The sequence below is a fragment of the Acipenser ruthenus genome, chromosome 19 (genome assembly GCF_902713425.1).
Source record: "Acipenser ruthenus chromosome 19, fAciRut3.2 maternal haplotype, whole genome shotgun sequence".
NCBI classification, from domain to species: Eukaryota; Metazoa; Chordata; class Actinopteri; order Acipenseriformes; family Acipenseridae; genus Acipenser; species Acipenser ruthenus.
The window spans coordinates 14646835-14669033 of NC_081207.1; the positions used below are offsets into that span (position 1 = coordinate 14646835).

Genomic DNA, 22199 nt, shown 5'->3' on the forward strand with positions numbered 1-22199 from the left:
GAGTACTATTGAGAGGATCTCATCCGGCCCAGGTGATTTGTTTATTTTAAGAGCTCCTAGTCCCTTTAACACTTCTGCCTCTGTTATGCTAAAGTTATTTAAAATTGGATAGGAACAGGTCGACATGTCGGGCATGTTGTCCGTGTCCTCCTTTGTAAAAACCTGTGAAAAGTAATCATTTAATATATTTGCTATTTTTTTTTTCTTCATCTATGATTTTGCCATTTGTGTCTCTTAGACATTTAACCTCCTCTTTGAATGTTCTCTTGCTGTTATAATATTGGAAAAACATTTTGGAATTGGTTTTAGCCCCCATAGCAATATTGATTTCTATCTCTCTCTTGGCCTTTCTAACTTCCTTTTTGACTTGCGTTTGCAGTTCCAAGTACTCTTTCTGTGTACTTTGTTTTTGGTCCCTTTTAAATGCTCTGTAAAGTGCCTTTTTTCACTGAATATTTTTTTTTAATTGATCTATTAAACCATTTTGGCCATTTTGTTTTAGATTTAGATTTGTCTACTTTTGGGATGTAATTGTTTTGTGCCTCTAGTACTACATTTTTACTACTCTTCACCAACCGCCCCCACCTGAAACTTCTCCGACCCCCTCCATTGCCAGCCCTCATTCTTAGCGATCCGACGCTCCCGTTTAGTTTTACGGGGTTTAAATTTATGACAAAACCACTCCGGATCACGAAAGGGAAAAATCTCTCCAATTACTTCCTCTTTCTTAGCCAATAAGGAGGACGGGGCTGTCAGGGCAGCTAACCAATCTTTAAACTGCTCACAGTCCCGTCCCAGAACTACCGGCACTGGCAATTGAGGACATAATCCTACCTGCACCTGCGTCACTTGCTGGCCAATCGTCATATTCACACTGATCTTGGGATAGGAGCGTACATCCCCATGAATACATTTAATATGCACCCGTCCCAGTATATGTTTATGCCCCGGTGAGATTAGGCTCTCCTGTACTAGAGACTGACCACACCCTGAATCCAGGAGAGCCTGGGTTTTTGCACCATCCACGGTCACAGGAATAACAAAACCCTTGTGCTGAAGTGACTGAGGTAATTGAACGTGCTTACCTGGTCGGCCGAGGTCACACTCCATCACCGGACAGTCCCGGGCGAGGTGGCCCACCTCCCTGCACGTCCAACACCTCGGTGGGCTAGTTTCTCTCCCCGAGGCTTCGACAGCAGGTGGAAATACCGGAGCCATAACAGGGGCTCGCCGATAAGGTGTCCGCGCGAGACCCCGGTCCGACACCGCAGCAGCCCGTGGGTAACCCCACCCTGCCCCAGTTCCCGGGCCGGGAGCGCCCGCCGACACCCCCCGACCAAATACTCGATTACCCCGTCCCCCCAGTCCCTTCGCCCTCTCCGGGGCCAGTTGAGGGAACGATCCGGTAGCCCCACTTCGTCCAGACGGTTTCGCTGGCGTTGGCTCCGCCGCCTGGTATTGCTCTGCCAACTCAACCGCCCGGTCCAAAGTGGCAGGGGCCTGCCGCTGTACCCATAGCCGAGGTCCCGGAGCCAAGCACTCCAGAAATCGCTCCACCACGATCACCTCCACCAACCTGGCTTTGGTGGTCGCGTCCGGGTTCAACCAGCCCAGAGCGTAATCCTTTAAGCGGTGGGCTATGGTTCTGGGATGCTCCCCCGCCGAAAACTGCGCCTCCCGGAACTTTCGCCGATATCCCTCTGGCGTGGCCCCCACCCGATTAAGGATGGCCGCTTTTAGGGTGGGGTAATCCAGCATTTGTTCCGGGGACAGCGCCCTCGCGGCTGCCTGTGCCTCTCCCGTCAGCTGGGGTAAGAGGCAGGTAGCCCACTGTGCCTGGTCCCACCCGGCCGAGATCGCCATAGCCTCGAACACCTCCAGGTAGGCTTCAGGGCGATCATCAGCCGTCATTTTGGTGGGTCTCTGCAACCTGGGATCTGGACCTGCGGGTCTAGCAGCCCCCTGCACCGCAGCAGTGAGGGTCTGACGTAACAAGTCCATCATCGCCGCAAATTGTGTGGCATCCATGTTGGCACCTCCTGTGGTTGCACTGCTTTTAATGGGCAATGCCAGTGAATCCCACTTCTGACACCACGTGTGGAAGGGTGGGGGAAATCACTGACACCGGAGACAGAAAGTTTTGGGTTCTAAACACCCCTTGGGTGCACTATTTATTTCTCGCCACCAGGTGGCACTGAGACGCCGTTGTTACCAACGATGGTAAAGGTGTCTCAGTGCTCACCTATGGCGCACACGCCATGGCAATAAATCACAAGAAACAGAAGGCAAACGAAAACAAAAACAAATACTCAAAACCTACAAAATAAAGTACTGCACTCAGCAGCAAAACAAACCCCAACCGTCGCTAGCCGCACGGCCCGGGACTCCGTCCTACACTCCCACTGTTCCCTCGCTACACTATATACTTTGGGGTTCTGCCCATTTATGTTCCCCGCTACACTTATTCTTTCTGTGCGCGGCGTCTTTGTTTTTCTCTTTCAAGATGCGCGCGGCTCTCTTCCAGCCCCGCTCTGTCCGTCCGTAGGGTCTCTGCTGGCCCATTCATTAAAATCTGGCAGACCTGAGGAAACAGTAGAGCATTATCTTATAGGGCCAACAATCCCCCCAAGACCCGCCTCCCAGCCATTCAGAGAGAGGGAGAGTTCACACACACACACACTCCCACCTCCCCGTGTCACGGCCATGACTGACAGGCGGCTGTTGGACGACTGCTGCCCTCTTCCTGCAGCACTGTGAACACGCCAGCAGAGTCAGCACAGGTCTCCCCCTGTTACAGGGTTTTAAAAAATATTTCAAATGAGACCATGTTGTGGTCTGAGTTTGCCAATGGCTCTCTGACCTCTGTTTTAGTTATTCTGTCTTCATTATTTGAAAAGACTAAATCAAGGCATGCCTCCCCTCTAGTCGGTGCCTTGACAAATTGCGTTAGGAAGCAGTCATTTGTCATTTCCACCATTTCAGTTTCGTCCGTCGTGCCCCCCATCGGGTTTTCCCATTTTATATGGGGGAAGTTGAAATCCCCCATTAATATGGCTTCTCCTTTTCTACACGCATTTCGAATGTCATTGTATAACAGATTATTTTGCTCAGCGTCTGAATTTGGCGGTCTATAGCATGCTCCTATTATTATGCCCTTTGAATTTGTGTCCATTATTCTGACCCATATTGATTCTGCATTGTTTTCTTTGTCCAGATTTAACACCTGGGCGTCAAGACTATTTCTTATGTATAGTGCTACCCCTCCGCCTCTTCTGTCCTGCCTGTCTTTCCTATATTAGTACCCACTAATATTATATTCGTCACCATCACTCTCAGACAACCAAGTTTCTGTAACACCTATCACATCGTAGTTACTTGTTAGTGCAGTAGCTTCAAGTTCTAACATTTTGTTTCTGAGACTTCTAGCATTAAGCTAAATACATTTAATAGTGGTCTTACCCGAGTTGTTGCCCTTGTTTTGATGTGGTCTGCCTTCTGTTTTTTTGTTTTCTCCCCCCTTCCTTTCTAGTTTAAATGCTTCTGGACCTCCTGAAGGATCCTTTCTCCGAGTAGATTGGTTCCCTTTCTGTTTAAGTGCAGTCTATCCCACCTGTATAGATAGTCCTTGTTGTAGAATGTGGTCCAATGTTCAAGAAAGGTGACTGTGAAGCAAGCGTAGAGCTAAGAGTAGGAAGAATGTCCCGACCTCCCAATCATAGTCGCTATGGGGTGGACGCAGCGTCTCCTTTTCTCGTTAGTTACCCTGATGGCCCTGATATGTGTGTCTGTTAATGTCAGGAACATCAGGGAGACACAAAAAAGATTTGATGGACTAAACTATCTAACTAACTTGAAAGCAGATATCATCTTTCTGCAGGAGTGTGGTATTTCGTCGAGCCCTGATTATAGGGACCTGAAGGAGAGTTGGACCCTGGGGGACTCCTTCTGGTCGGGCTCCAACATAGCAGAGCCGACGGAGTAGGTATCCTGTTTAAAAACCCATTTATTACCTCCCACAGCAGCAGGGAGGTAGAACCTGGTAGAATCCTGAGCGTGGATGTGACATACAGTAACACTCCCCTCAGACTAGTCAGTGTCTATGCACCCACTAACCAAAATGAAAGAGTTAGATTTTTTCCACAGCTGCGTCCACTCCTGCTGGGGAACGTACCCGTCATCGTGTCAGGTGACTTCAATTGTCTCCCTTTATCTGGGTGAGCTCATCTGGGACCTCCTTCTCCCGCATAGATCTCGTCCTGCATACCAGCTCCCTTACGAAGATGGCAGTAGACACCCAGGCTGTCTTCTTCTCTGACCATAGGCTCCTGCAGGTAACACTGCAGGTCCCTCAGGCCTCCCAGATGGGGTCAGGGGTTTGGAAATTAAACACTTCCTTACTCGACAACCCCTCCATAGCTGCAGCCTATAAGATCAAGCTTGTCAAGTGGACCACTTTGCGTGACCTATTCAACTCCCTATAGAGTGGTGAGAGATGGTCAAAATAAGAACTAAGGGTTATTTCATAGCAGCAGGCAAGAGGAAAGCAAAAGAAAGGAGGGCCAAATATAAACACCTGATGCACTCATTGAATGCTCAAGCACTTTATTAACACAGAGCCCAAAGGGTATCTCCTGAACACAGTAAAAGCAGAGGGGGTCACTACAGGGAAGCGCCCCCCCTCTCATGGTGACCACAGGCCCTCCCCCTCCCCCAAACCACCACCACCGTGTCCCCTATGTTTGCACAAGCATACACCACCCCAGTCCCTCCCCACATTTATAACAGCTCCCCCCCTCAATGTTTAATTACACCTTTTATGCCAGTTACCAGTTACCCATGATCCTATGCGCAATGCAACTAATTTGCATAGCGCCCCTGTGCACATCACAATATATATATATATATAGGTTGTAATTACGTTGTCATATTTGCTGTGTTTTATTTGTTATTCTTTGTTTGTTTATTTAGCAGACGCCTTTATCCAAGGTGACTTACAGAGACAATTATGTCTCGCCCGAAAGACGGAGCACAGGGAGGTTAAGTGACTTGCTCAGGGTCACACAATGAGTCAGTGGCTGAGGTGGAATTTGAACCGGGGACCTCCTGGTTACAAGCCTTTTTCTTTAACCACTGGACCACACAGCCTCCTAATGTATTATTGTTATACAATAAATCAAATAAATGATATATATGTGTGTGTATATTAACAATTACAGTTTTGACAGCGGATTGCGGTTTCAGTATCTACATTTAAATCCCATTCATAATTTCTGTGGGTGTCGCCATCTTTCTGTTGATCAGCTCACCAGCTCTGAGAGTCGGTGAGTTCGTTGTGTCAGCATTGAGCCAACGCTGCGCGTCACCAGCTCTCAACGGTGAGTTTAGGAATGATTTTGAGAGTTGTTGCTTCTCAGCATTGAATTTAGGAACGCAGCCATTCAGAACTTGTTTTGTAGGGATTTGATTTCCTTTGATAAAAACACAATTTATTTTTAAAAACAAATTACAAAACACTCAACTGTGCTTTCTCTGGTGCGCATGTTACATACGTCATCAAGTGCGCCTCGTACCATAAGATATAGGGGGTGCGTTCACGGAGATCATTCTTAGAAGATAATTGGCTAAATTGGTCAGATACTGCACAGAATAATCCCCGTCAAGCATTACCCATAATTATAATCACACATACCTAAAATATTATGGACATGCATTGAAATGTTCAATTGTTCACATGCAATTTAAATCGGTAATGCGCTTGTTTTGTGACTAACTATAATGCAACACAGGATTTATGAAATAGCTCTGTAAAGTATTATGAAAAAAAAACTCAGTCCATGTCACCTCCCGGGCTCCGTAGCAGACAGAGTCCACTGCACCAAAAAATACATAATATCATGAAACAATCAACAACAATATTGTTTACAAAAAAGAGGCACCAACGCTTTATTATTGTACATTGATAACAAATACGGTAACTTACCAGTAGGGATTCTTCAAGGACACAAGCTCTCATGCGTCCCAGGTTGGCAACACTTGCATCCCGCCTTCATTTATTGCATGAGATCTGAGAGGGGCGAGGTAAAGAGCTTCCTAGAGAGGCGTGTTGTGTTGGTAGCCCCGCCTTTTTCATTGGATTTTCTGTCTGGCCACTCCTCTTCCTGCTTCGGGAAGAGTGGCTGGCTTTGTTTGTGATTGCAAGATGGCGGCTGGAATGTACCTAGAACACTATTTGGACAGTAAGTGTAATAAAATACAACTACAAAAATAAAAATAATTAACAAATAAATAAATATTGCTAATCCCCCGACCCCGCAACACATCTTAATTTTTTTGGGGGGTATTTCAAAGTGAAGTATAATATTATTTATTAATAACGAAGGTAAATCAAGGCATTTCAGGCATTTTTTTATGTGGGTTTTTATACTGGCGGAATTGTCTGCACGCGGAATAAATTCTGCATCAGAATAATTAGAACTAAGACAGAGTTTTGTGCCGTTTGTTTTAATATAAAGAGTTGCACGATCAGATGCCATACAAAAATAAAACGCAGCATTGATTCAACTAATCAGGCATATGTTTTACAACATAATAATGTATGTATCAATATTGTGTAACTCTGAGTCGTGCAGGGCAGTGTTGTGTTACACAGTTAATAATACACATGCTAGCACAGTTAGCGATGCATGCTGTATGGGAACTTTATTATACTATAATGCTGGAGTCAAGACGGTGCTTACACGCTAAATAGGATTGTTCAGTTGTCTGCTAAGAATATTCACACCGTCGATGCTTTTTATGATTTGTATTTCAATGGTGTACTATGCTGCTATCAGAATACATACAGCATGAAACGGGTTTCTTTTTACACTTTCCAGTTTGTTTACATTTTACGCTCGACTGTAACCGGGGCGTGACTTTGTGGCAAACGTGTTCCACTGTTTCCATAAAGCAGACTGTTTAGGAACGCGTTTCAGAAATAATAATAATAATAATAATAATAATAATAATAACAACACTTTTTTGAAGAAAGTCGATTTTAAATGTGGCCCTTCTGTTTTGAACGACTGTACTTACAACAGTAGCAGCCGTAGAAATCTTTCTGTATATATTCACTAAAAACACGACCATAAAAACGGTCTGACAAATTCAAATTGTTTCGATTAGGCTCTTTTGAAGTATCCCATTTATCGAATTTATGGATATGAAAAGAATACAACTTAAATCTTAGGTAGAAGCAAGTTTAGTTAAATGCTGCGAAATGAATGCTGTGTTTTAAACATGTAACGTGTTGAATGAGCAGAGAACTGCTGTAAGTCGTTTTGTAGTAATGCATTTTTGTGCATGGTCCTATTAAAGCCACATCCCCATTGGAACCTCAGAATGTCAATGATAAAACATTGGAAACATTTAAAGCACAACAGGTTATATGTAACAAGATTCAATACGTTAATGTCAGCTTTCTGCCTGTACCCTTTTAAAGCACTAAATACTGACTAGGACCAGGATCATATAAATTGTAATGGTTCTATATTGTATGCGTTTATTTTGTGTTACTGTTTTTGATTGTTTTAAGTGTTTTTGTCCTGTTTTGAATAATTTGTTTCATTTAACCATTAATTTTATAATGTTAATATCTTGCCACCTTCTCCTGCTTAAAAATGAGAGCTATATCTCAAAGGTTCTATCCTGGTTAAATAAATTTGAATTATTTTGATTTATGGACTAGGTGTCTCCCTCTAATCAAGTTGAGAGTGTACTTTCTCTTGCACTCTTTATCATCCTCCTGCTCACTGGTAAATCCATGAGTGCATTCACAACACTTTTCTGCTGGCTAGATTGCAGACGGTAGTCTGCGCGCAACGTCACGGTCTGTGCAAACGGAGCATGGACAGCTTTGGTAGATGAACAACAGTTCTGAGCAGAACCAAAATGGAGGTGGTGTTGAGAGAAATTCCTATCGCAGAAGTGGATGCAGTCGAAGTTCCCTTTGTGCTCCACCAGCTTCATAATTTACAGCATGATCAGAAAGTATAGTAGAAACAGTCCCAGCTATAGAGAGATAATATAAACGTATGTTTTGTGATATGAGACAAATTAATGAGTATTATAATGGGCAGGATTCCCTCCTGTCCTCTCACAAAGGGGTTGTTAGACAGTACTGTATTTTGATCTGGGACAAAAATAGTTCAAATACTTGCACATATGGTCACATATCTCACTTCAACTAGCTGTTATTAAAGCTGATTTATTCTCCTTAATTCAAAGTAGGTTATTCCCTGTCCCTGATAGCCTTTCATCAATAAACACCTGCTGAAAATAACAGAGCGGTTTTAGGTTCATTTCAACCTTTTAGCATTATTTTATTATTTTACATGTTTAAACCTTTAGAATAAATATCTGAATATGTGAAAAGTATAATAACTGTGGAAAAAGAGTCAAATCATTTTAATTTGTATTACCAATCATTCATAAGATAATTAATGATATGACTCGAAGGCGATTCACACCCCCTGACTAGGTGGCAGTAGCACATGGAGTGAGGATCTGGTTGCCTTCACACTTCTTTGTCAGCCAACACTCGTCTATTGTTTTGAGCCGCGGCTGCTCCAGTGCTCCTTGAGAAGCTGCGCGGCTGTGCAGTCTTTTAAGCCTGCGGATGCGTGACCTGGTGACGTCTTTTCCGGCTGAGTTCACGCAGACGATGAATTTGGACAGGTTTTCCGCAGAATCTGCACAGACTTAGCAAAGTCTGCGTATCGTGAACGCACCCCATCTGCTACATATCTGAGTAGGAGTATGATGGGAAATGTAGTTCTGAGAGGTCCATGTGGGTACATGTGAAGCCATCTTGAGGCAGGGAATGCAGTTTAAAAGTAAAAAAATGTGGTAAAAATGTAAAATATATATATATATATATATATATATATATATATATATATATATATTTAAACAATACACACACCTTACTTAAACAGTTGTAGCAACGCATGGGAACATGTAACTCAATAAAATAAAAAAGTCCTTATGTACCCTTTAACATTGCAAGATTATTTTACTAGTACATGCAGCAATAGGAGGTTAATGGATGTCACCGACAGCAAGCTCTGCTAACGAAACGGGGGAAAGAAAAGCTAAAAGCTGGCGTGTTCTGCTTGTGTTTGTTTGCAGGTATTGAGAATCTGCCGTTTGAGCTGCAGAGGAACTTCCAACTAATGAGAGATCTGGACCAGAGAACGGAAGGTAAGGAAAATCCACTCCTAATACTGCAAGTGTTGTTTCAGCAGCAGCAGCAGCAGCAACAGCTGTGAATTCAAAATCAGAGCTAGTAACAGTAATATAGTGAAGACCAGGATGTAAATCAACAGTATGATCAGGGATGGAAATAGAACTTCCAGTGAGTACATATTATTATTATTATTATTATTATTATTATTATTTATTTCTTAGCAGACGCCCTTATCCAGGGCGACTTACAATTGTTACAAGATATCACATTATTTTTACATACAATTACCCAATTATACAGTTGGGTTTTTACTGGAGCAATCTAGGTAAAGTACCTTGCTCAAGGGTACAGCAGCAGTGTCCCCCACAAGAGATTGAACCCACAACCCTCCGGTCAGGAGTCCAGAGCCCTAACCACTACTCCACACTGCTGCACACATAGCAATTTGATCCATTCCTGGTTTTACTAGGAGTTTAATAAGACACATCTGAGCTTGTTTCCTTATACATTGGGACTAATCAGGCTTGTATTAAAACCTATACAATTCTATGTATAGAATTGTACAGAATAAGAATTAGCAATGAAATGTTTCATGACAATCAGATAAGTGGTTCTCTAAATACACCTCCACCTAGTATTCCCTCAGACTCTGATACTCTCAATAACATGGTAAGTAATAATATCAAGTTTCATGACAATCAGATAAGCTGTTCTCTAGATCAGTGGTTTTCAAACTTTGTAGACCCCGTACCCCTTTCCAAATAATGTAGTCACCGTGTACCCCCATCTGAGATAGGGTCATAATATACCTATGAAAACAGGAAAAAAGTACGGTATTTTCCAATTACTAAATTAAGTACTTGCAAAACCTCTTAACTCTAGAAGCCAACGACATGTTAGAATGAGGCCAATTAGACCGCAAGCCAATATTTTTGTTTTCAGATTTGTCATGTGTTGCAGGGCAGATTTCAGTAAAACTAAGCCCTGATTAGTAAACAATGCAGCCATACACAGAGGGTATGTAATTCTGTATTTCAAAATTAACCAATAGGACTTTAAGTTACAAAAATCTTTAAAGCGGGTAATTTAAAAAAAGAAAGAAAAAGCACAGCGCACCTCGATTTGCTGGCTCAGAAGGACACAGAGAAGGTGGAGGGGCTAGAGTTCAGCAAAGTACTGTATGTACTATAAATGGGAAAACTGCTGTTAAAAACTAACAAAATAAAATTAGTTAACAACGGTGCAAATGCACCAACTAAAAATGCTGTGTAAAATTATTTCAAAATAATAATTGTGAAAATAAAACAAGTCCAAAGAGTCCAAAAACAGGTTATGTTTCTGAAAAACAAAACAAAGGTTGCATTTAAAACAAATCAGAAAGCAATTCTCAAAAAAGTTATGCATTTCTTCCGACAAATGCAGAAGTGTAGCAAGAAAACAGAGGTGGCAGTTTGCATAAAAACATTTAAAAAAGTTAAAAATACAGTTACGTTTTAATTTTTTTAAATTGAACTCGAATGTTATCATTGAACACTTTTGAGCAGGAACAATGTAAAATGCTATGTGTGTCTTGTGTGGTATCAAATCCAGCCAGAAAAAGCACATTGTTTTGAAGTGAATATTTCCAAAAGCTAATTTGTTGAAAGTAGAAAGGGGATATTTATATCATGCAGTCAACAATGACTTTTAGAAAAATGCTTACATGTTAAAGTGTTTAGTGCAGTAGTCTGCAGCGTTCCTTCTAAGCTTTTTAGATACTGAGAAACTTGCCATTTTGACTGAGAAAGGGTAAATTATCAGTGAGAAACCGTCGGCCGTGCATTAACCCTTTTAATATATTATTTTTGTTGCCATTATACCATTTTGAAACAATATTCCAACACAAGTATCTCTAGAATTTTACAATTTGCGTTAAATTTAAACAAGGCATTTATTGTGGCTCTGCCTGTGATTCTGAATCACCCTCTGGTTATATAAATATAGACTTTTTATGAAGCATATATTTACCTTCAGGGCTTGAATTTCAGCGCGGGATCACGGGAATCGCGCATTTTCCAAGCTGCTTCTGCATATCTGCAACTTTCAGTGCGGGAAAATCCAGCAGAGATATTTTAAGACACTCAGGTACCGTAAAATCCACCTACCTGGTTCATGGCTTGCTTAAAAGTACAGACTCTGGGCTTTCCAAAAACTTTCAGTGTGTGTGCGGTACTCCTAGCCGGAACTACGTCAGCTTGAAGTTAAGTGACAGAGTTCACAGCTTAGGTTTCATTTTGGGCCTATTGCTCCGTCATTGTAGCAGCTAGACTGAAAGGGGCAGTATCGTTGGTAAGCTTAGAAGCTCAGCCCCCCCCAATGTTCATTTCATATTGAGGTTCAATGGTGCAGTGTTTTTTTTTTTAGCCATCTATGATTACAATATAGATATAACAGTGACATATTCTCATCCCTACCACATATAGTATGCCTGAATCTATTGCAACTTACATAATATGAAAGGAAATGTTGTGGCCTTTCATTTGATATGTTACATGCATGCAGTACAAACTATCTAGCCGTTAAACATACATTCATGAAAATGAAAAACAGCTGGAAATAGGGTAAAGAGAAAAGAAATGGAGCGCTGGTTTGAAAGAAAAGCACCTTTTTCTTCTGCTGCAGCAAAAACTTCATGTCAGGCAATGGCAAAAGCAATGGAGAGTGCTCTGTCTCACAGTGATGACCAGCTGTTAGGTCTCCTGAAAGCAGCTTATTGTAAAGCACCAGTGTGAATGATGATGCAGTAAAATGTGTGTGTGTGTATATATATATATATATATATATATATATATATATATATATATATATATATATATATATATATATATATATATATATTCCCCCCCCTAAAAATTTTGGAACCCCCCCCCATTGGCTACAGAATAGGGGGGGAAATCCCCCCAGCACACAAAAATGAAATTCAAGCCCTGACCTTTATCAAGTCTGTCTGAGATCATAAATACAGCCCTATCAGTTAGATATGGACTGCATGCTTAACTGGTAGCCTGTCATAATGTTTACAGACATCACTGGCTCATTTCTGCCATTAAAATAAGCAGGAAAACCTAAGAATTCTATTACAACAGTTCAGAAAACAAATGTCCAGCAGTGTTGTGAGAATCATATTTACAGTCTTCCACTAACAATGTAGTTCAGTCTACAAATGAAGGTCTTTTGAAAAGTCCTGTTTAGTTTATTGCTGAAGTTACAATAACCAGGATACAATATGAAACACTGTTGAAAAAAAAAAAAAGGCGCACTGTTGACTGACTCCGTTGCTTTACACAGGTTCAGTGCTGTGTATCACCCGATTGTAATTTAAGTAGCGCCCCTTTTAATGTAAACACATAATTAATCCTCTCAATTGTTTCTTTGCTGATTCTGCCTTATTTGCTAAATTTAACAAGGAGGTGTGTCTCCGGACAGAATGTCTTTATTAAACAAACGGTGTGTAGTGTAGTGACTATATCCTTTACACATGAGATCAATTTCCTTTAAGGAATTGTGGCAATGTGCCCCGTCCCTGTGTGCATTTGTGTGTTGCGTGCGTGTGTAAATGTTGGTGTATAGTCATTGGTACACGGGATATAAACAGGTCTGTGTTTCACGTGTATTTAAAAAGTGTAGATTTGTATTTAGGCACGAGGAGGTCACAAATCACTTCACGTGCTGGTTAAATGTAATATGTGAGCACGGGGTTGCACAGAATTAATTCACGTGCTGGGATTCAAGTGAATAATTAATTAGTAATTGAATCCCAGCACAACAGTATATATAGATGCACATTTTCATTCAGTCGGGGTTGGGTGTTCGAGAGTGGAGAACGGGTGAGAGAGAAGGAGAAATACGTTTAAATATCAATTGCTATTACGTGCTGGTAGGACCAGCACGATACTTGTTTATTTAAAACTCACCGTGTTTGTTTGTGTGTCTGTCCGTGCACTGTCTGTTTACTGTATAGTCCGTTTTGTTTGTCTCTTTATTTTGGCGTGAAGTGCCGTGTCCCGTGTTTTTGTGTTCAAACCTTTTATTTTCTGTTCTGTTTATTAAATGCTGAGCGAAAGCTTTGAGCTTCTTTCTTCATCGTCAGATAATATAATGTAATTAAGAAACGGCCATGGTTTAATATTGCTAATTACAGCTTTATTAAAGGCAGGTAGCATAAAATAAATAAAAAAAACTAAACAATAATTACATTTTGCAATTAATTTGGCTTACTTACTTAAGGAAAGCCCCGCCTGAGCGTAGTACAGTACCTTCGTTTTTCAGCATAGAAGAATGCAGTGCTCTGCCATAGCTCTGTCTTCTACTGAAACATTGCATTTTTTTGCATTGGTGCAGCTGCCATGTTGAGTTTCAGCAGACACGTGAGTGAAGTCACATGATGAATAAACTCAGCTTGCAAAAAAGAATGCAATGGTATGTCTTCAGTTACTGTATTATGCACTTAAATATTCATTTTCGACTAATATTTTGATTACATTTTTACCAGTTTCAAAATGCTTGAGATAATGATATTTCTGAAATGGTCATTTTTTTAAAAGGGAAACAAAAACTGTCAAAGTATGAGTATTGTGATTTTTATTTATGTTTACCGGAGTATTTATCTTCTAAATAATGCAGAAAGATTGTGCTTCACTGATTCGTATTCAATTATACGACTAATTAAAAACTGCAAAGTTCATGAGCAGCACCGAGCAGCACTCTCCATACAGGCAGAATCACCAGACGCCAGCTTCGCCCACCCTGTACTAATAGATTTGCTGGTGCCCAAGCAAACTCTGCACGAATGTGATGTGCATTTGAGGAAATCAGAGAATCAGCTGCAAGACAGACACAAATGTGGTTATGTTAATGCTTTGCAAGAATGCTCTCAAAAGGTTGATATCTATGATAATAACTTAAAGTTAACTAACTAAAGTTAGTAAACTGAGTGCAGAGGTTGTTGCCAGTTACTGCAAAAAGTGCACGCATTTTAGCCTTGGAGGGAACGCTGGTAGTGTGTTCCTGTTAATCAGCCCTAAGACAATTAAAGCTTGTTTATGGGCACTCGCTGTGAACACTCTCAGTAGGTCTGGAGTAGGGAATCCAATTGAGGACACTTTTCTCAATACCATGATTTCGGGATTGATTTTTTTTTTTTTTTTTTTTTATCCCGGGATTCAATTTTTGTAATAATAATAATATTGTGCTTTTATTAATAATTACCGGTGTGGAGGCGTAGGGTAATGCACTCACACGACAAAGGAGTTCTTCAACGAATTAATTAATAATGAAAAAACACATACAAGCATTGCAAGTAAAGATAACAGTTGTGTCACTCCAGCTCCAGCGCAGAATAAGTGAGCGATTTCACTGACTAAGTGGGGTGGCGGCAGCTGCCTGCTCAACTCAATAATACTGTTATTTAAAAACAGATATGTAGATAAAACACTGAACTGATTAAACTAACACTGTACATTTAAGCAAACATTTCGGAAAGTAAACTTACTTAGTAAATAATAAACATTTTTAAAAGAAGCAACATTGTACAATCTTTTGGGTTTTTTTTATCCTATAGACTGCGGAACCGCCGCCCTGCTACTTAAATATGTAAATTAGCCATGTGTGCGCTTCACTGTCAGCAGCCGGCTGGGTGTTTATAGAGTTAACCTCACCCAAAAAAGGAAACGTACACCAGCAAAGCTGTGGTTTTATTTGAAAGGAGATTCAACATTGTTAATTCGATTGCGAAGTCCTCACATGGGACAATTTGGGAATCCTTAAAAGCCTTTATGAGAGGACACATTGTCATATGGTGCTTATAGACAAAAGAACAAGAGAGAACAGCTTAGCACACTTGAAATGGACATTCGTAAACTGGAAATAGAACACACAAAATCTAAAAACTCGGAAATATTTAATCTACTGTCTCAGAAATGACTGCAATATAATAATCTCTGTACGCAAACAGCAGAGGCTGCTATGGCAAGAACAAATTATCATTATTACGAAAACGGTAATAAAACAGGAAAGTTACTGGCATGGCAGATAAAGAAGAAAATAATAAAATAATACATTCCATTAAAACAAGTAAAGGTACTGTTATACATAAACCAGATGAGATTAATACATGTTTTAAAGAATTCTACAAAGAGTTATATAAATCTGAAATGGGCCCCGACCATACAAAAAGAAAATAATTTCTCAGTAAACTGCCCCTGCCTAGGATTAATGAGGTCCACAAACTTGCACTGGATGCAGAAATCTCAGAAGCCGAAGTTCTTAAAGCAGCTAATGGTTTGCAGGGGGGCAAGGCAACAGGCCCTGATGGATTCCCCACTGAATTCTACAAAGCATTCATGGATAAATTGAGAACACCTTTGACAGAGATGCTGAAGGAATCCCTGCATAAGGGACAACTACCCCCAACTCTAGAATTAGCAACAATTATACTTTTCCCCAAACCTGCTAAAGATAAACAACTATGCAGCTCATATAGACCGTTATCGTTACTTGATGTAGATTTTAAAATCCTGTCCAAATTTATTGCCTTGAGGCTTGAATCTGTTGTATCCACAGTTATACATGAAGACCAAACAGGGTTCTTACAACACAGATTGGGAGCTGACAATCTTCGTAGATTATTCCACATTATACATCAGTCACAGACTGCAATAGATCCTAGGTTTGTGGTGTCGATGGATGCAGAAAAAGCATTCGACCGCATAGAATGGGAATTTTTATTCCAAGTCCTGGATTATATGAATTTTGGCCAAAATTTTATTAATTATATTAAAACACTGTATAAATGCCCCAAAGCCCAAATTTTGACAAACGGAATCATCTCTGAGCCTTTTCTTCTAGGGAGGGGCACGAGGCAGGGATGCCCCCTCTCCCCAATCTTGTTCGCTGTGGCTATTGAGCCTCTTGCAGTTGCAATTCGATCCAACCCACAAATCAGGGGAATAATGTACGGTCCAATAGAATACAAACTATCTTTATACGCAGATGATCTCCTTCTGTATGTGTCTGACCTGGATACTTCATTGCCTAATGTATTTCAAACCCTTGCTGAGTATAGTGCAGTATCTGGTTATAAATTAAACTATGATAAGTGAAGTGATGCCCCTAAACAATAGCATTAACAGCAAAACTCTGCAGTTGGTTCGATCTTTTAGGTGAGTCCAAATGGTTTTAAATATTTGGGGGTCCAAATAACTAACTCCATAGATAAAGTTTACCAGGCTAATTACTTACCACTACTAGATAAAATAAAGAATGCTCTACAAAGATGGACTGATCTACCCTTATCCCTAATTGGCAGAGTGAATATCATAAAAATGAATGTTTTGCCTAAATTCTTATATTTATTTCAAACAATTCCCTTAAAAATTCCAAAATTGTTCTATATTAAAGTTCAAGAAGTTGTTTCTAAATTCCTGTGGCATGATAAACATGTTAGAGTAAAGGCTTCAACACTTCAGGCACCATTTATCAAGGGGGGGGGGGAATGACCCTTCCTAATTTTAAACTATATTATCTCGCATCACAGCTTTGTGGTATATGGGTATGGCTTAATTTAGACAAAGTTAATGCAACTTGGTCATCCATAGAACAACATATTGCTGACCCCAGAGTGCACTCCCATTTATAGGCTCTAGAAAAATGTTGTCAACAATAACTAATAACCCTGTCAGACTGTATACATTCAATTGCTGGCTGGAGAGCCACATACTTCTTGGGCTCCAGCATAAATTATTTAAATACACTCCACTTAAAGAGAACCCCTTTATTCCCAAGGCTATAGCAGACGGGATTTATGGAATTTGGAGAAAAAAGGGTATTGAACATATTGGAGACCTGTATAGGGACAATATATTTTTAAGCTTCACACAGATAACTGAGGTATTTGGAATACCAAAAACACATTTCTTTAAATACCTACAAATTAGAAATTGGGTGAGAACAAACTCAAAACATTTTTTTCCAAAATCTCCTGAATCCCCCTTAGAAAAAAGAAATATTCAACACTTTATCTTCTAAGGGGTTAATTTCTCTTATGTACAATGTTTTGAATAATAATCTGAAACATAACCACACTGGGATTAAAGTGAAATGGGAAAAGGACTTGCAGTGAGAATATACATTGCAGGAGTGGGAAAGACTACTGGAAAATTCTCAGCGATTATTAACAAGCACTAAACATAGACTGATACAGTTTAACATACTGCACCGTACTTACTACACACCGCACAGACTGCATCAGTTAATAAAAATAGCACTGCAACCTGCCCCAGATGTAAAGTGGAGACGGGGAATCTCTTGCATATGGCTATGGAGTTGTCCAGTCTTAAGGACCTACTGGGATAGTATACATCTCAATATATCAAAGGTGCTGAAAACCCATATCCCACCAGATCCCAGAATTTCAGTTATGGGGGACGATTGGGAGTTATTACATCTGAGCACTTGCCAAAGAAAATGTGTACTACTTGCAATGACAGTAGCCAAAAAGTGTATTCTTGTGAACTGGAAGTCTGAACATTCTCCTTCTCTAAACCAGTGGTGGAGAGAATTAACATCGTACTGTACCCCAGAAAAAATCCTGTACAGTGTAAGAAAAACTCCTAGGGTGTTTGAAAAAATATGGGGTCCTTTTATTAACTACATTCCCAAAATCGACTTTCCCCCAGATAACGGGGGATACATCCAATAGTTGATCATAGGCTAGTTTGTGTGTATGTGTATGTATGTGTATATATGTGTATGTGTATATGTGTATGGGGGTATGTGTATATGTGTATGTATGTATGTGTGTATGTGTATGTATGTGCATATATATATTTAAATGTGTGTGTATATGTATGTATGTATGTATGTGTGTGTATATATATATATATATATATATATATATATATATATATATAATTTTTTTTTTGGTTGTATGTATATACTTGTGTATATGTATGTGTATGTGTGTATATATGCCTTTGTATGCATTTTGTGTATAGTGGCTAACAATGCAGGGTAAATGCAGGAATGTAAAGTATACTGTTGAGGTATGGATGAGTAAGCAGGGGGTAAATGTGTATTAGCAAAATCTGTAACCCAGGATGTAACAAAGATGTATTGTTAGAGAAGCTGTTTTACTAAATAAGACTGTAATTTTTCTTTTTTTTTTAATATCTCACTGTAGGGAGGGGGAGGCGGGGGTTAGTTGGCCTGTATTTTTACTCATGTTTTTGACTTAAAAAACAATAAATATCATTAAAAAAAAAAAAAAAAAAAAAAAAGGGTGCACAACTAATCTAATATTACAGAAAGGAAAGGCTTTTGGTTAGATATATGCGTCAACAGTACCCAGTTCATTGATTCCATAATCAAACGATTACAACGACCATACATCATTAGCATACATGGTTAATAGACTAAGATTAAGTATGGTTTATCACACAAAGTGTCTACTTTGCATTAGTATTTTCAATACCCGTTTCTTGTTGTAATCATTAATGTCAATATGCATGAGAATTAATTCAGCTTCCTATTCGGAACGGAATCCAAAATACCAGTACAGATCGCCGCGTAGTCTTCTTTGTTCAAGACTGAATAGATTCAATTCTTTTAGCCTGTCTGCATACGACATGCCTTTTATTATTATTATTATTATTATTATTATTATTATTATTATTATTATTATTATTTATTATTATTTATTTCTTAGCAGACGCACTTATCCAGGGCGACTTACAATTGGTACAAGATTTCACATTATACAGATATCACATTATTTTTACATACAATTACCCATTTATACAGTTGGGTTTTTACTGGAGCAATCTAGGTAAAGTACCTTGCTCAAGGGTACAACAGCAGTGTCCCCCACTGGGGATTGAACCCACAACCCTCCGGTCAAGAGTCCAGAGCCCTAACCACTACTCCACACTGCTGCCTTTTTAAACCCGGGATAATTCTGGTTGCTCTTCTTTGCACTCTTTCTAGAGCAGCAATATCCTTTTTGTAACGAGGTGACCAGAACTGAACACAATATTCTAGGTGAGGTCTTACTAATGCATTGTAAAGTTTTAACATTACTTCCCTTGATTTAAATTCAACACTTCCCACAATATATCTGAGTGTCTTGTTGGCCTTTTCTATAGCTTCCCCACATTGTCTAGATGAAGACATTTCTGAGTCAACATAAACTCCTAGGTCTTTTTCATAGATTTATTCTTAAATTTCAGTATCTCCCATATGATATTTATAATGCACATTTTTATTGCCTGCGTGCAGTACCTTACACTTTTCTCTATTAAATGTTATTTACCATGTGTCTGCCCAGTTCTGAATGCTGTCCAGATTATTTTGAATTACCTTTGCTGCTACAACAGTGTTTGCCACTCCTCCTATTTTTGTGTCGTCTGCAAATTTAACGAGTTTGCTTACTATACCAGAATCTAAATCATTAATGTAGATTAGGAATAGCAGAGGACCTAAAACTGATCCCTGTGGTACACCACTGGTTACCTCGCTCCATTTTGAGGTTTCTCCTCTAATCAGTACTTTCTGTTTTCTACATGTTAACCACTCCCTAATCCATGTGCATGCATTTCCTTGAATCCCTACTGCGTTCAGTTTGAGAATTAATCTTTTATGCAGGACTTTGTCAAAAGCCTTCTGGAAATCTAAATAAACCATGTTGTATGCTTTGCAATTATCCATTGTCAATGTTGCATCCTCAAAAAAGTCTAGCAGATTAGTTAGACACGTTCTCCCTTTCCTAAAACCACGCTGACTGTCTCCCAGGATATTGTTACCATATAGGTAATTTTCCATTTTAGATCTTATTATAGTTTCCATAAGTTTACATATAATAGAAGGCAGGCTTATTGGTCTGTAGTTACCTGGTTTGGTTTTGTCTCTCTTTTTGTGGATTGGTATTACGTTTGCTATTTTCCAGTCTGTCGGTACAACCCCTGTGTCAAGAGACTGTTGCATGATCTTGGTTAGCGGTTTGTAAATAACTTCTTTCTTTTCTTTGAGTACTATTGGGAGGATATCATCCTGCCCAGGGGATTTGTTTATTTTAAGAGCTCGTAGTCCCTTTAACACTTCTGCCTCTGTTATGCTAAAGTTATTTAAAATTGGATAGGAACAGGTCGACATGTCAGGCATGTTGTCCGTGTCCTCCTTTGTAAAAACCTGTGAAAAGTAATCATTTAATATATTTACTATTTTTTTTTTCTTCATCTATGAATTTGCCATTTGTGTCTCTTAGACATTTAACCTCCTCTTTGAATGTTCTCTTGCTGTTATAATATTGGAAAAACATTTTGGAATTGGTTTTAGCCCCCTTAGCAATATTGATTTCTATCTCTCTCTTGGCCTTTCTAACTTCCTTTTTGACTTGCGTTTGCAGTTCCAAGTACTCTTTCTGTGTACTTTGTTTTTGGTCCCTTTTAAACGCTCTGTAAAGTGCTTTTTTTCGCGGAATATTTTTTTTAATTGATCTATTAAACCATTTTGGCCATTTTGTTTTAGATTTAGATTTGTTTACTTTTGGGATGTAATTGTTTTGCGCCTCTAGTACTACATTTTAAAAAAACAGCCATCCCTTTTCTGTGGATGTTTTCTCTATTTAACTCCAATCTACTTCTGTTAGTCTCTGTTTCATACCTTCATAGTTTGCTCTTCTAAAATTGTAAACCTTAGCTTTAGTCATTACTTTTGGGGTTTTAAAAAATACTTCAAATGAGACCATGTTGTGGTCTGAGTTTGCCAATGGCTCTCTGACCTCTGTTTTAGTTATTCTGTCTTCGTTATTTGAAAAGATTAAATCAAGTCATGTCTCCCCTCTAGTCGGTGCCTTGACAAATTGCGTTAGGAAGCAGTCATTTGTCATTTCCACCATTTCAATTTCGTCCGTCGTGCTCCCCACTCGGTTCTCCCATTTTATACGGGGGAAGTTGAAATCCCCCATTATTATGGCTTCTCCTTTTCTACACGCATTTCGAATGTCATTGTATAACAGATTATTTTGCTCAGCGTCTGAATTTGGCGGTCTATAGCATGCTCCTATTATTATGCCCTTTGAATTTTTGTCCATTATTCTGACCCATATTGATTCTGCATTGTTTTCTTTGTCCTGATGTTAATCTCAGAGACACGTTACTAATCTCAGATAGACACTTCTTACCTCACTGAGACACTTTACTAATCTCACTAAGACACTTTATTAATATCAGCGATACATTTCACTAATCTTACTGAGACACAATTCATCTCGGAGAAGAACTTTACTAATCTCAGAGAGACACCACTAATCCCACAGAGGCACTTTACTAATTTCACTGATACGCTTTACTGGACTTTAGTAATCTCACTGTGACACTTTGCTAATCTCAGAGAGAAACAACTAATCTCAGAGAGACAATTTACTAATTTTACTGAGACACTATCTCAGAGACACTACTAATCTCAGAGAGACACTTTACTAATCTCACTTTACTGACTTTACTAATCTCACTGATACACTTTACTGGATTTTACTAATCTCACCGAGACACAACTAATCACAGAGATACGCTTTACCAATCTCACAGAGACACTTTTCTGACTTTACTAATCTCACTGATACACTTTACTGGACTTTATTAATCTCACTGAGACAAAACTAATCTCAGAGATACACTTTACTAATCTCTCAGAGACATGTTACTAATCTCACAGAGACACGTTACTAATATCTGAGATACACGTTACTAATCTCAGAGAGACACTTTACTAATCTCACTTTACTGACTTTACTAATCTTACTGAGACACAACTAATCTCAGAAATACACTTTACTAATCTCACTGAGACACAACTAATCTCAGAGATGCACTTTACTAATCTCAATGAGACACAATTAATCTCAGAGACACTTTACTAATCTCAGAGAGACACGTTACTA

General features: G+C 39.5%; 1 protein-coding gene across 13 annotated transcripts in view; it reads left to right on the top strand.

Annotated features, from left to right (window-relative positions):
• Positions 1 to 6073: 6073 nt before the first annotated feature.
• LOC117424608 (inhibitor of growth protein 4-like) overlaps positions 6074 to 22199 on the top strand; it is a 28623-nt gene continuing 12497 nt past the window's right edge. For 11 of the 13 annotated variants that reach the window (XM_058992527.1, XM_058992529.1, XM_058992528.1 and 8 more), the window contains exons 1-3: positions 6074 to 6236; positions 9169 to 9240; positions 11240 to 11350. In XM_058992527.1, the coding sequence (XP_058848510.1) occupies positions 6200 to 6236; positions 9169 to 9240; positions 11240 to 11350 (220 nt within the window). In that variant the 5' untranslated portion in view covers positions 6074 to 6199. The remainder of the gene's footprint in view (positions 6237 to 9168; positions 9241 to 11239; positions 11351 to 22199) is intronic. The other 2 variants (XM_058992538.1, XM_058992541.1) reach the window with 2 other exon arrangements.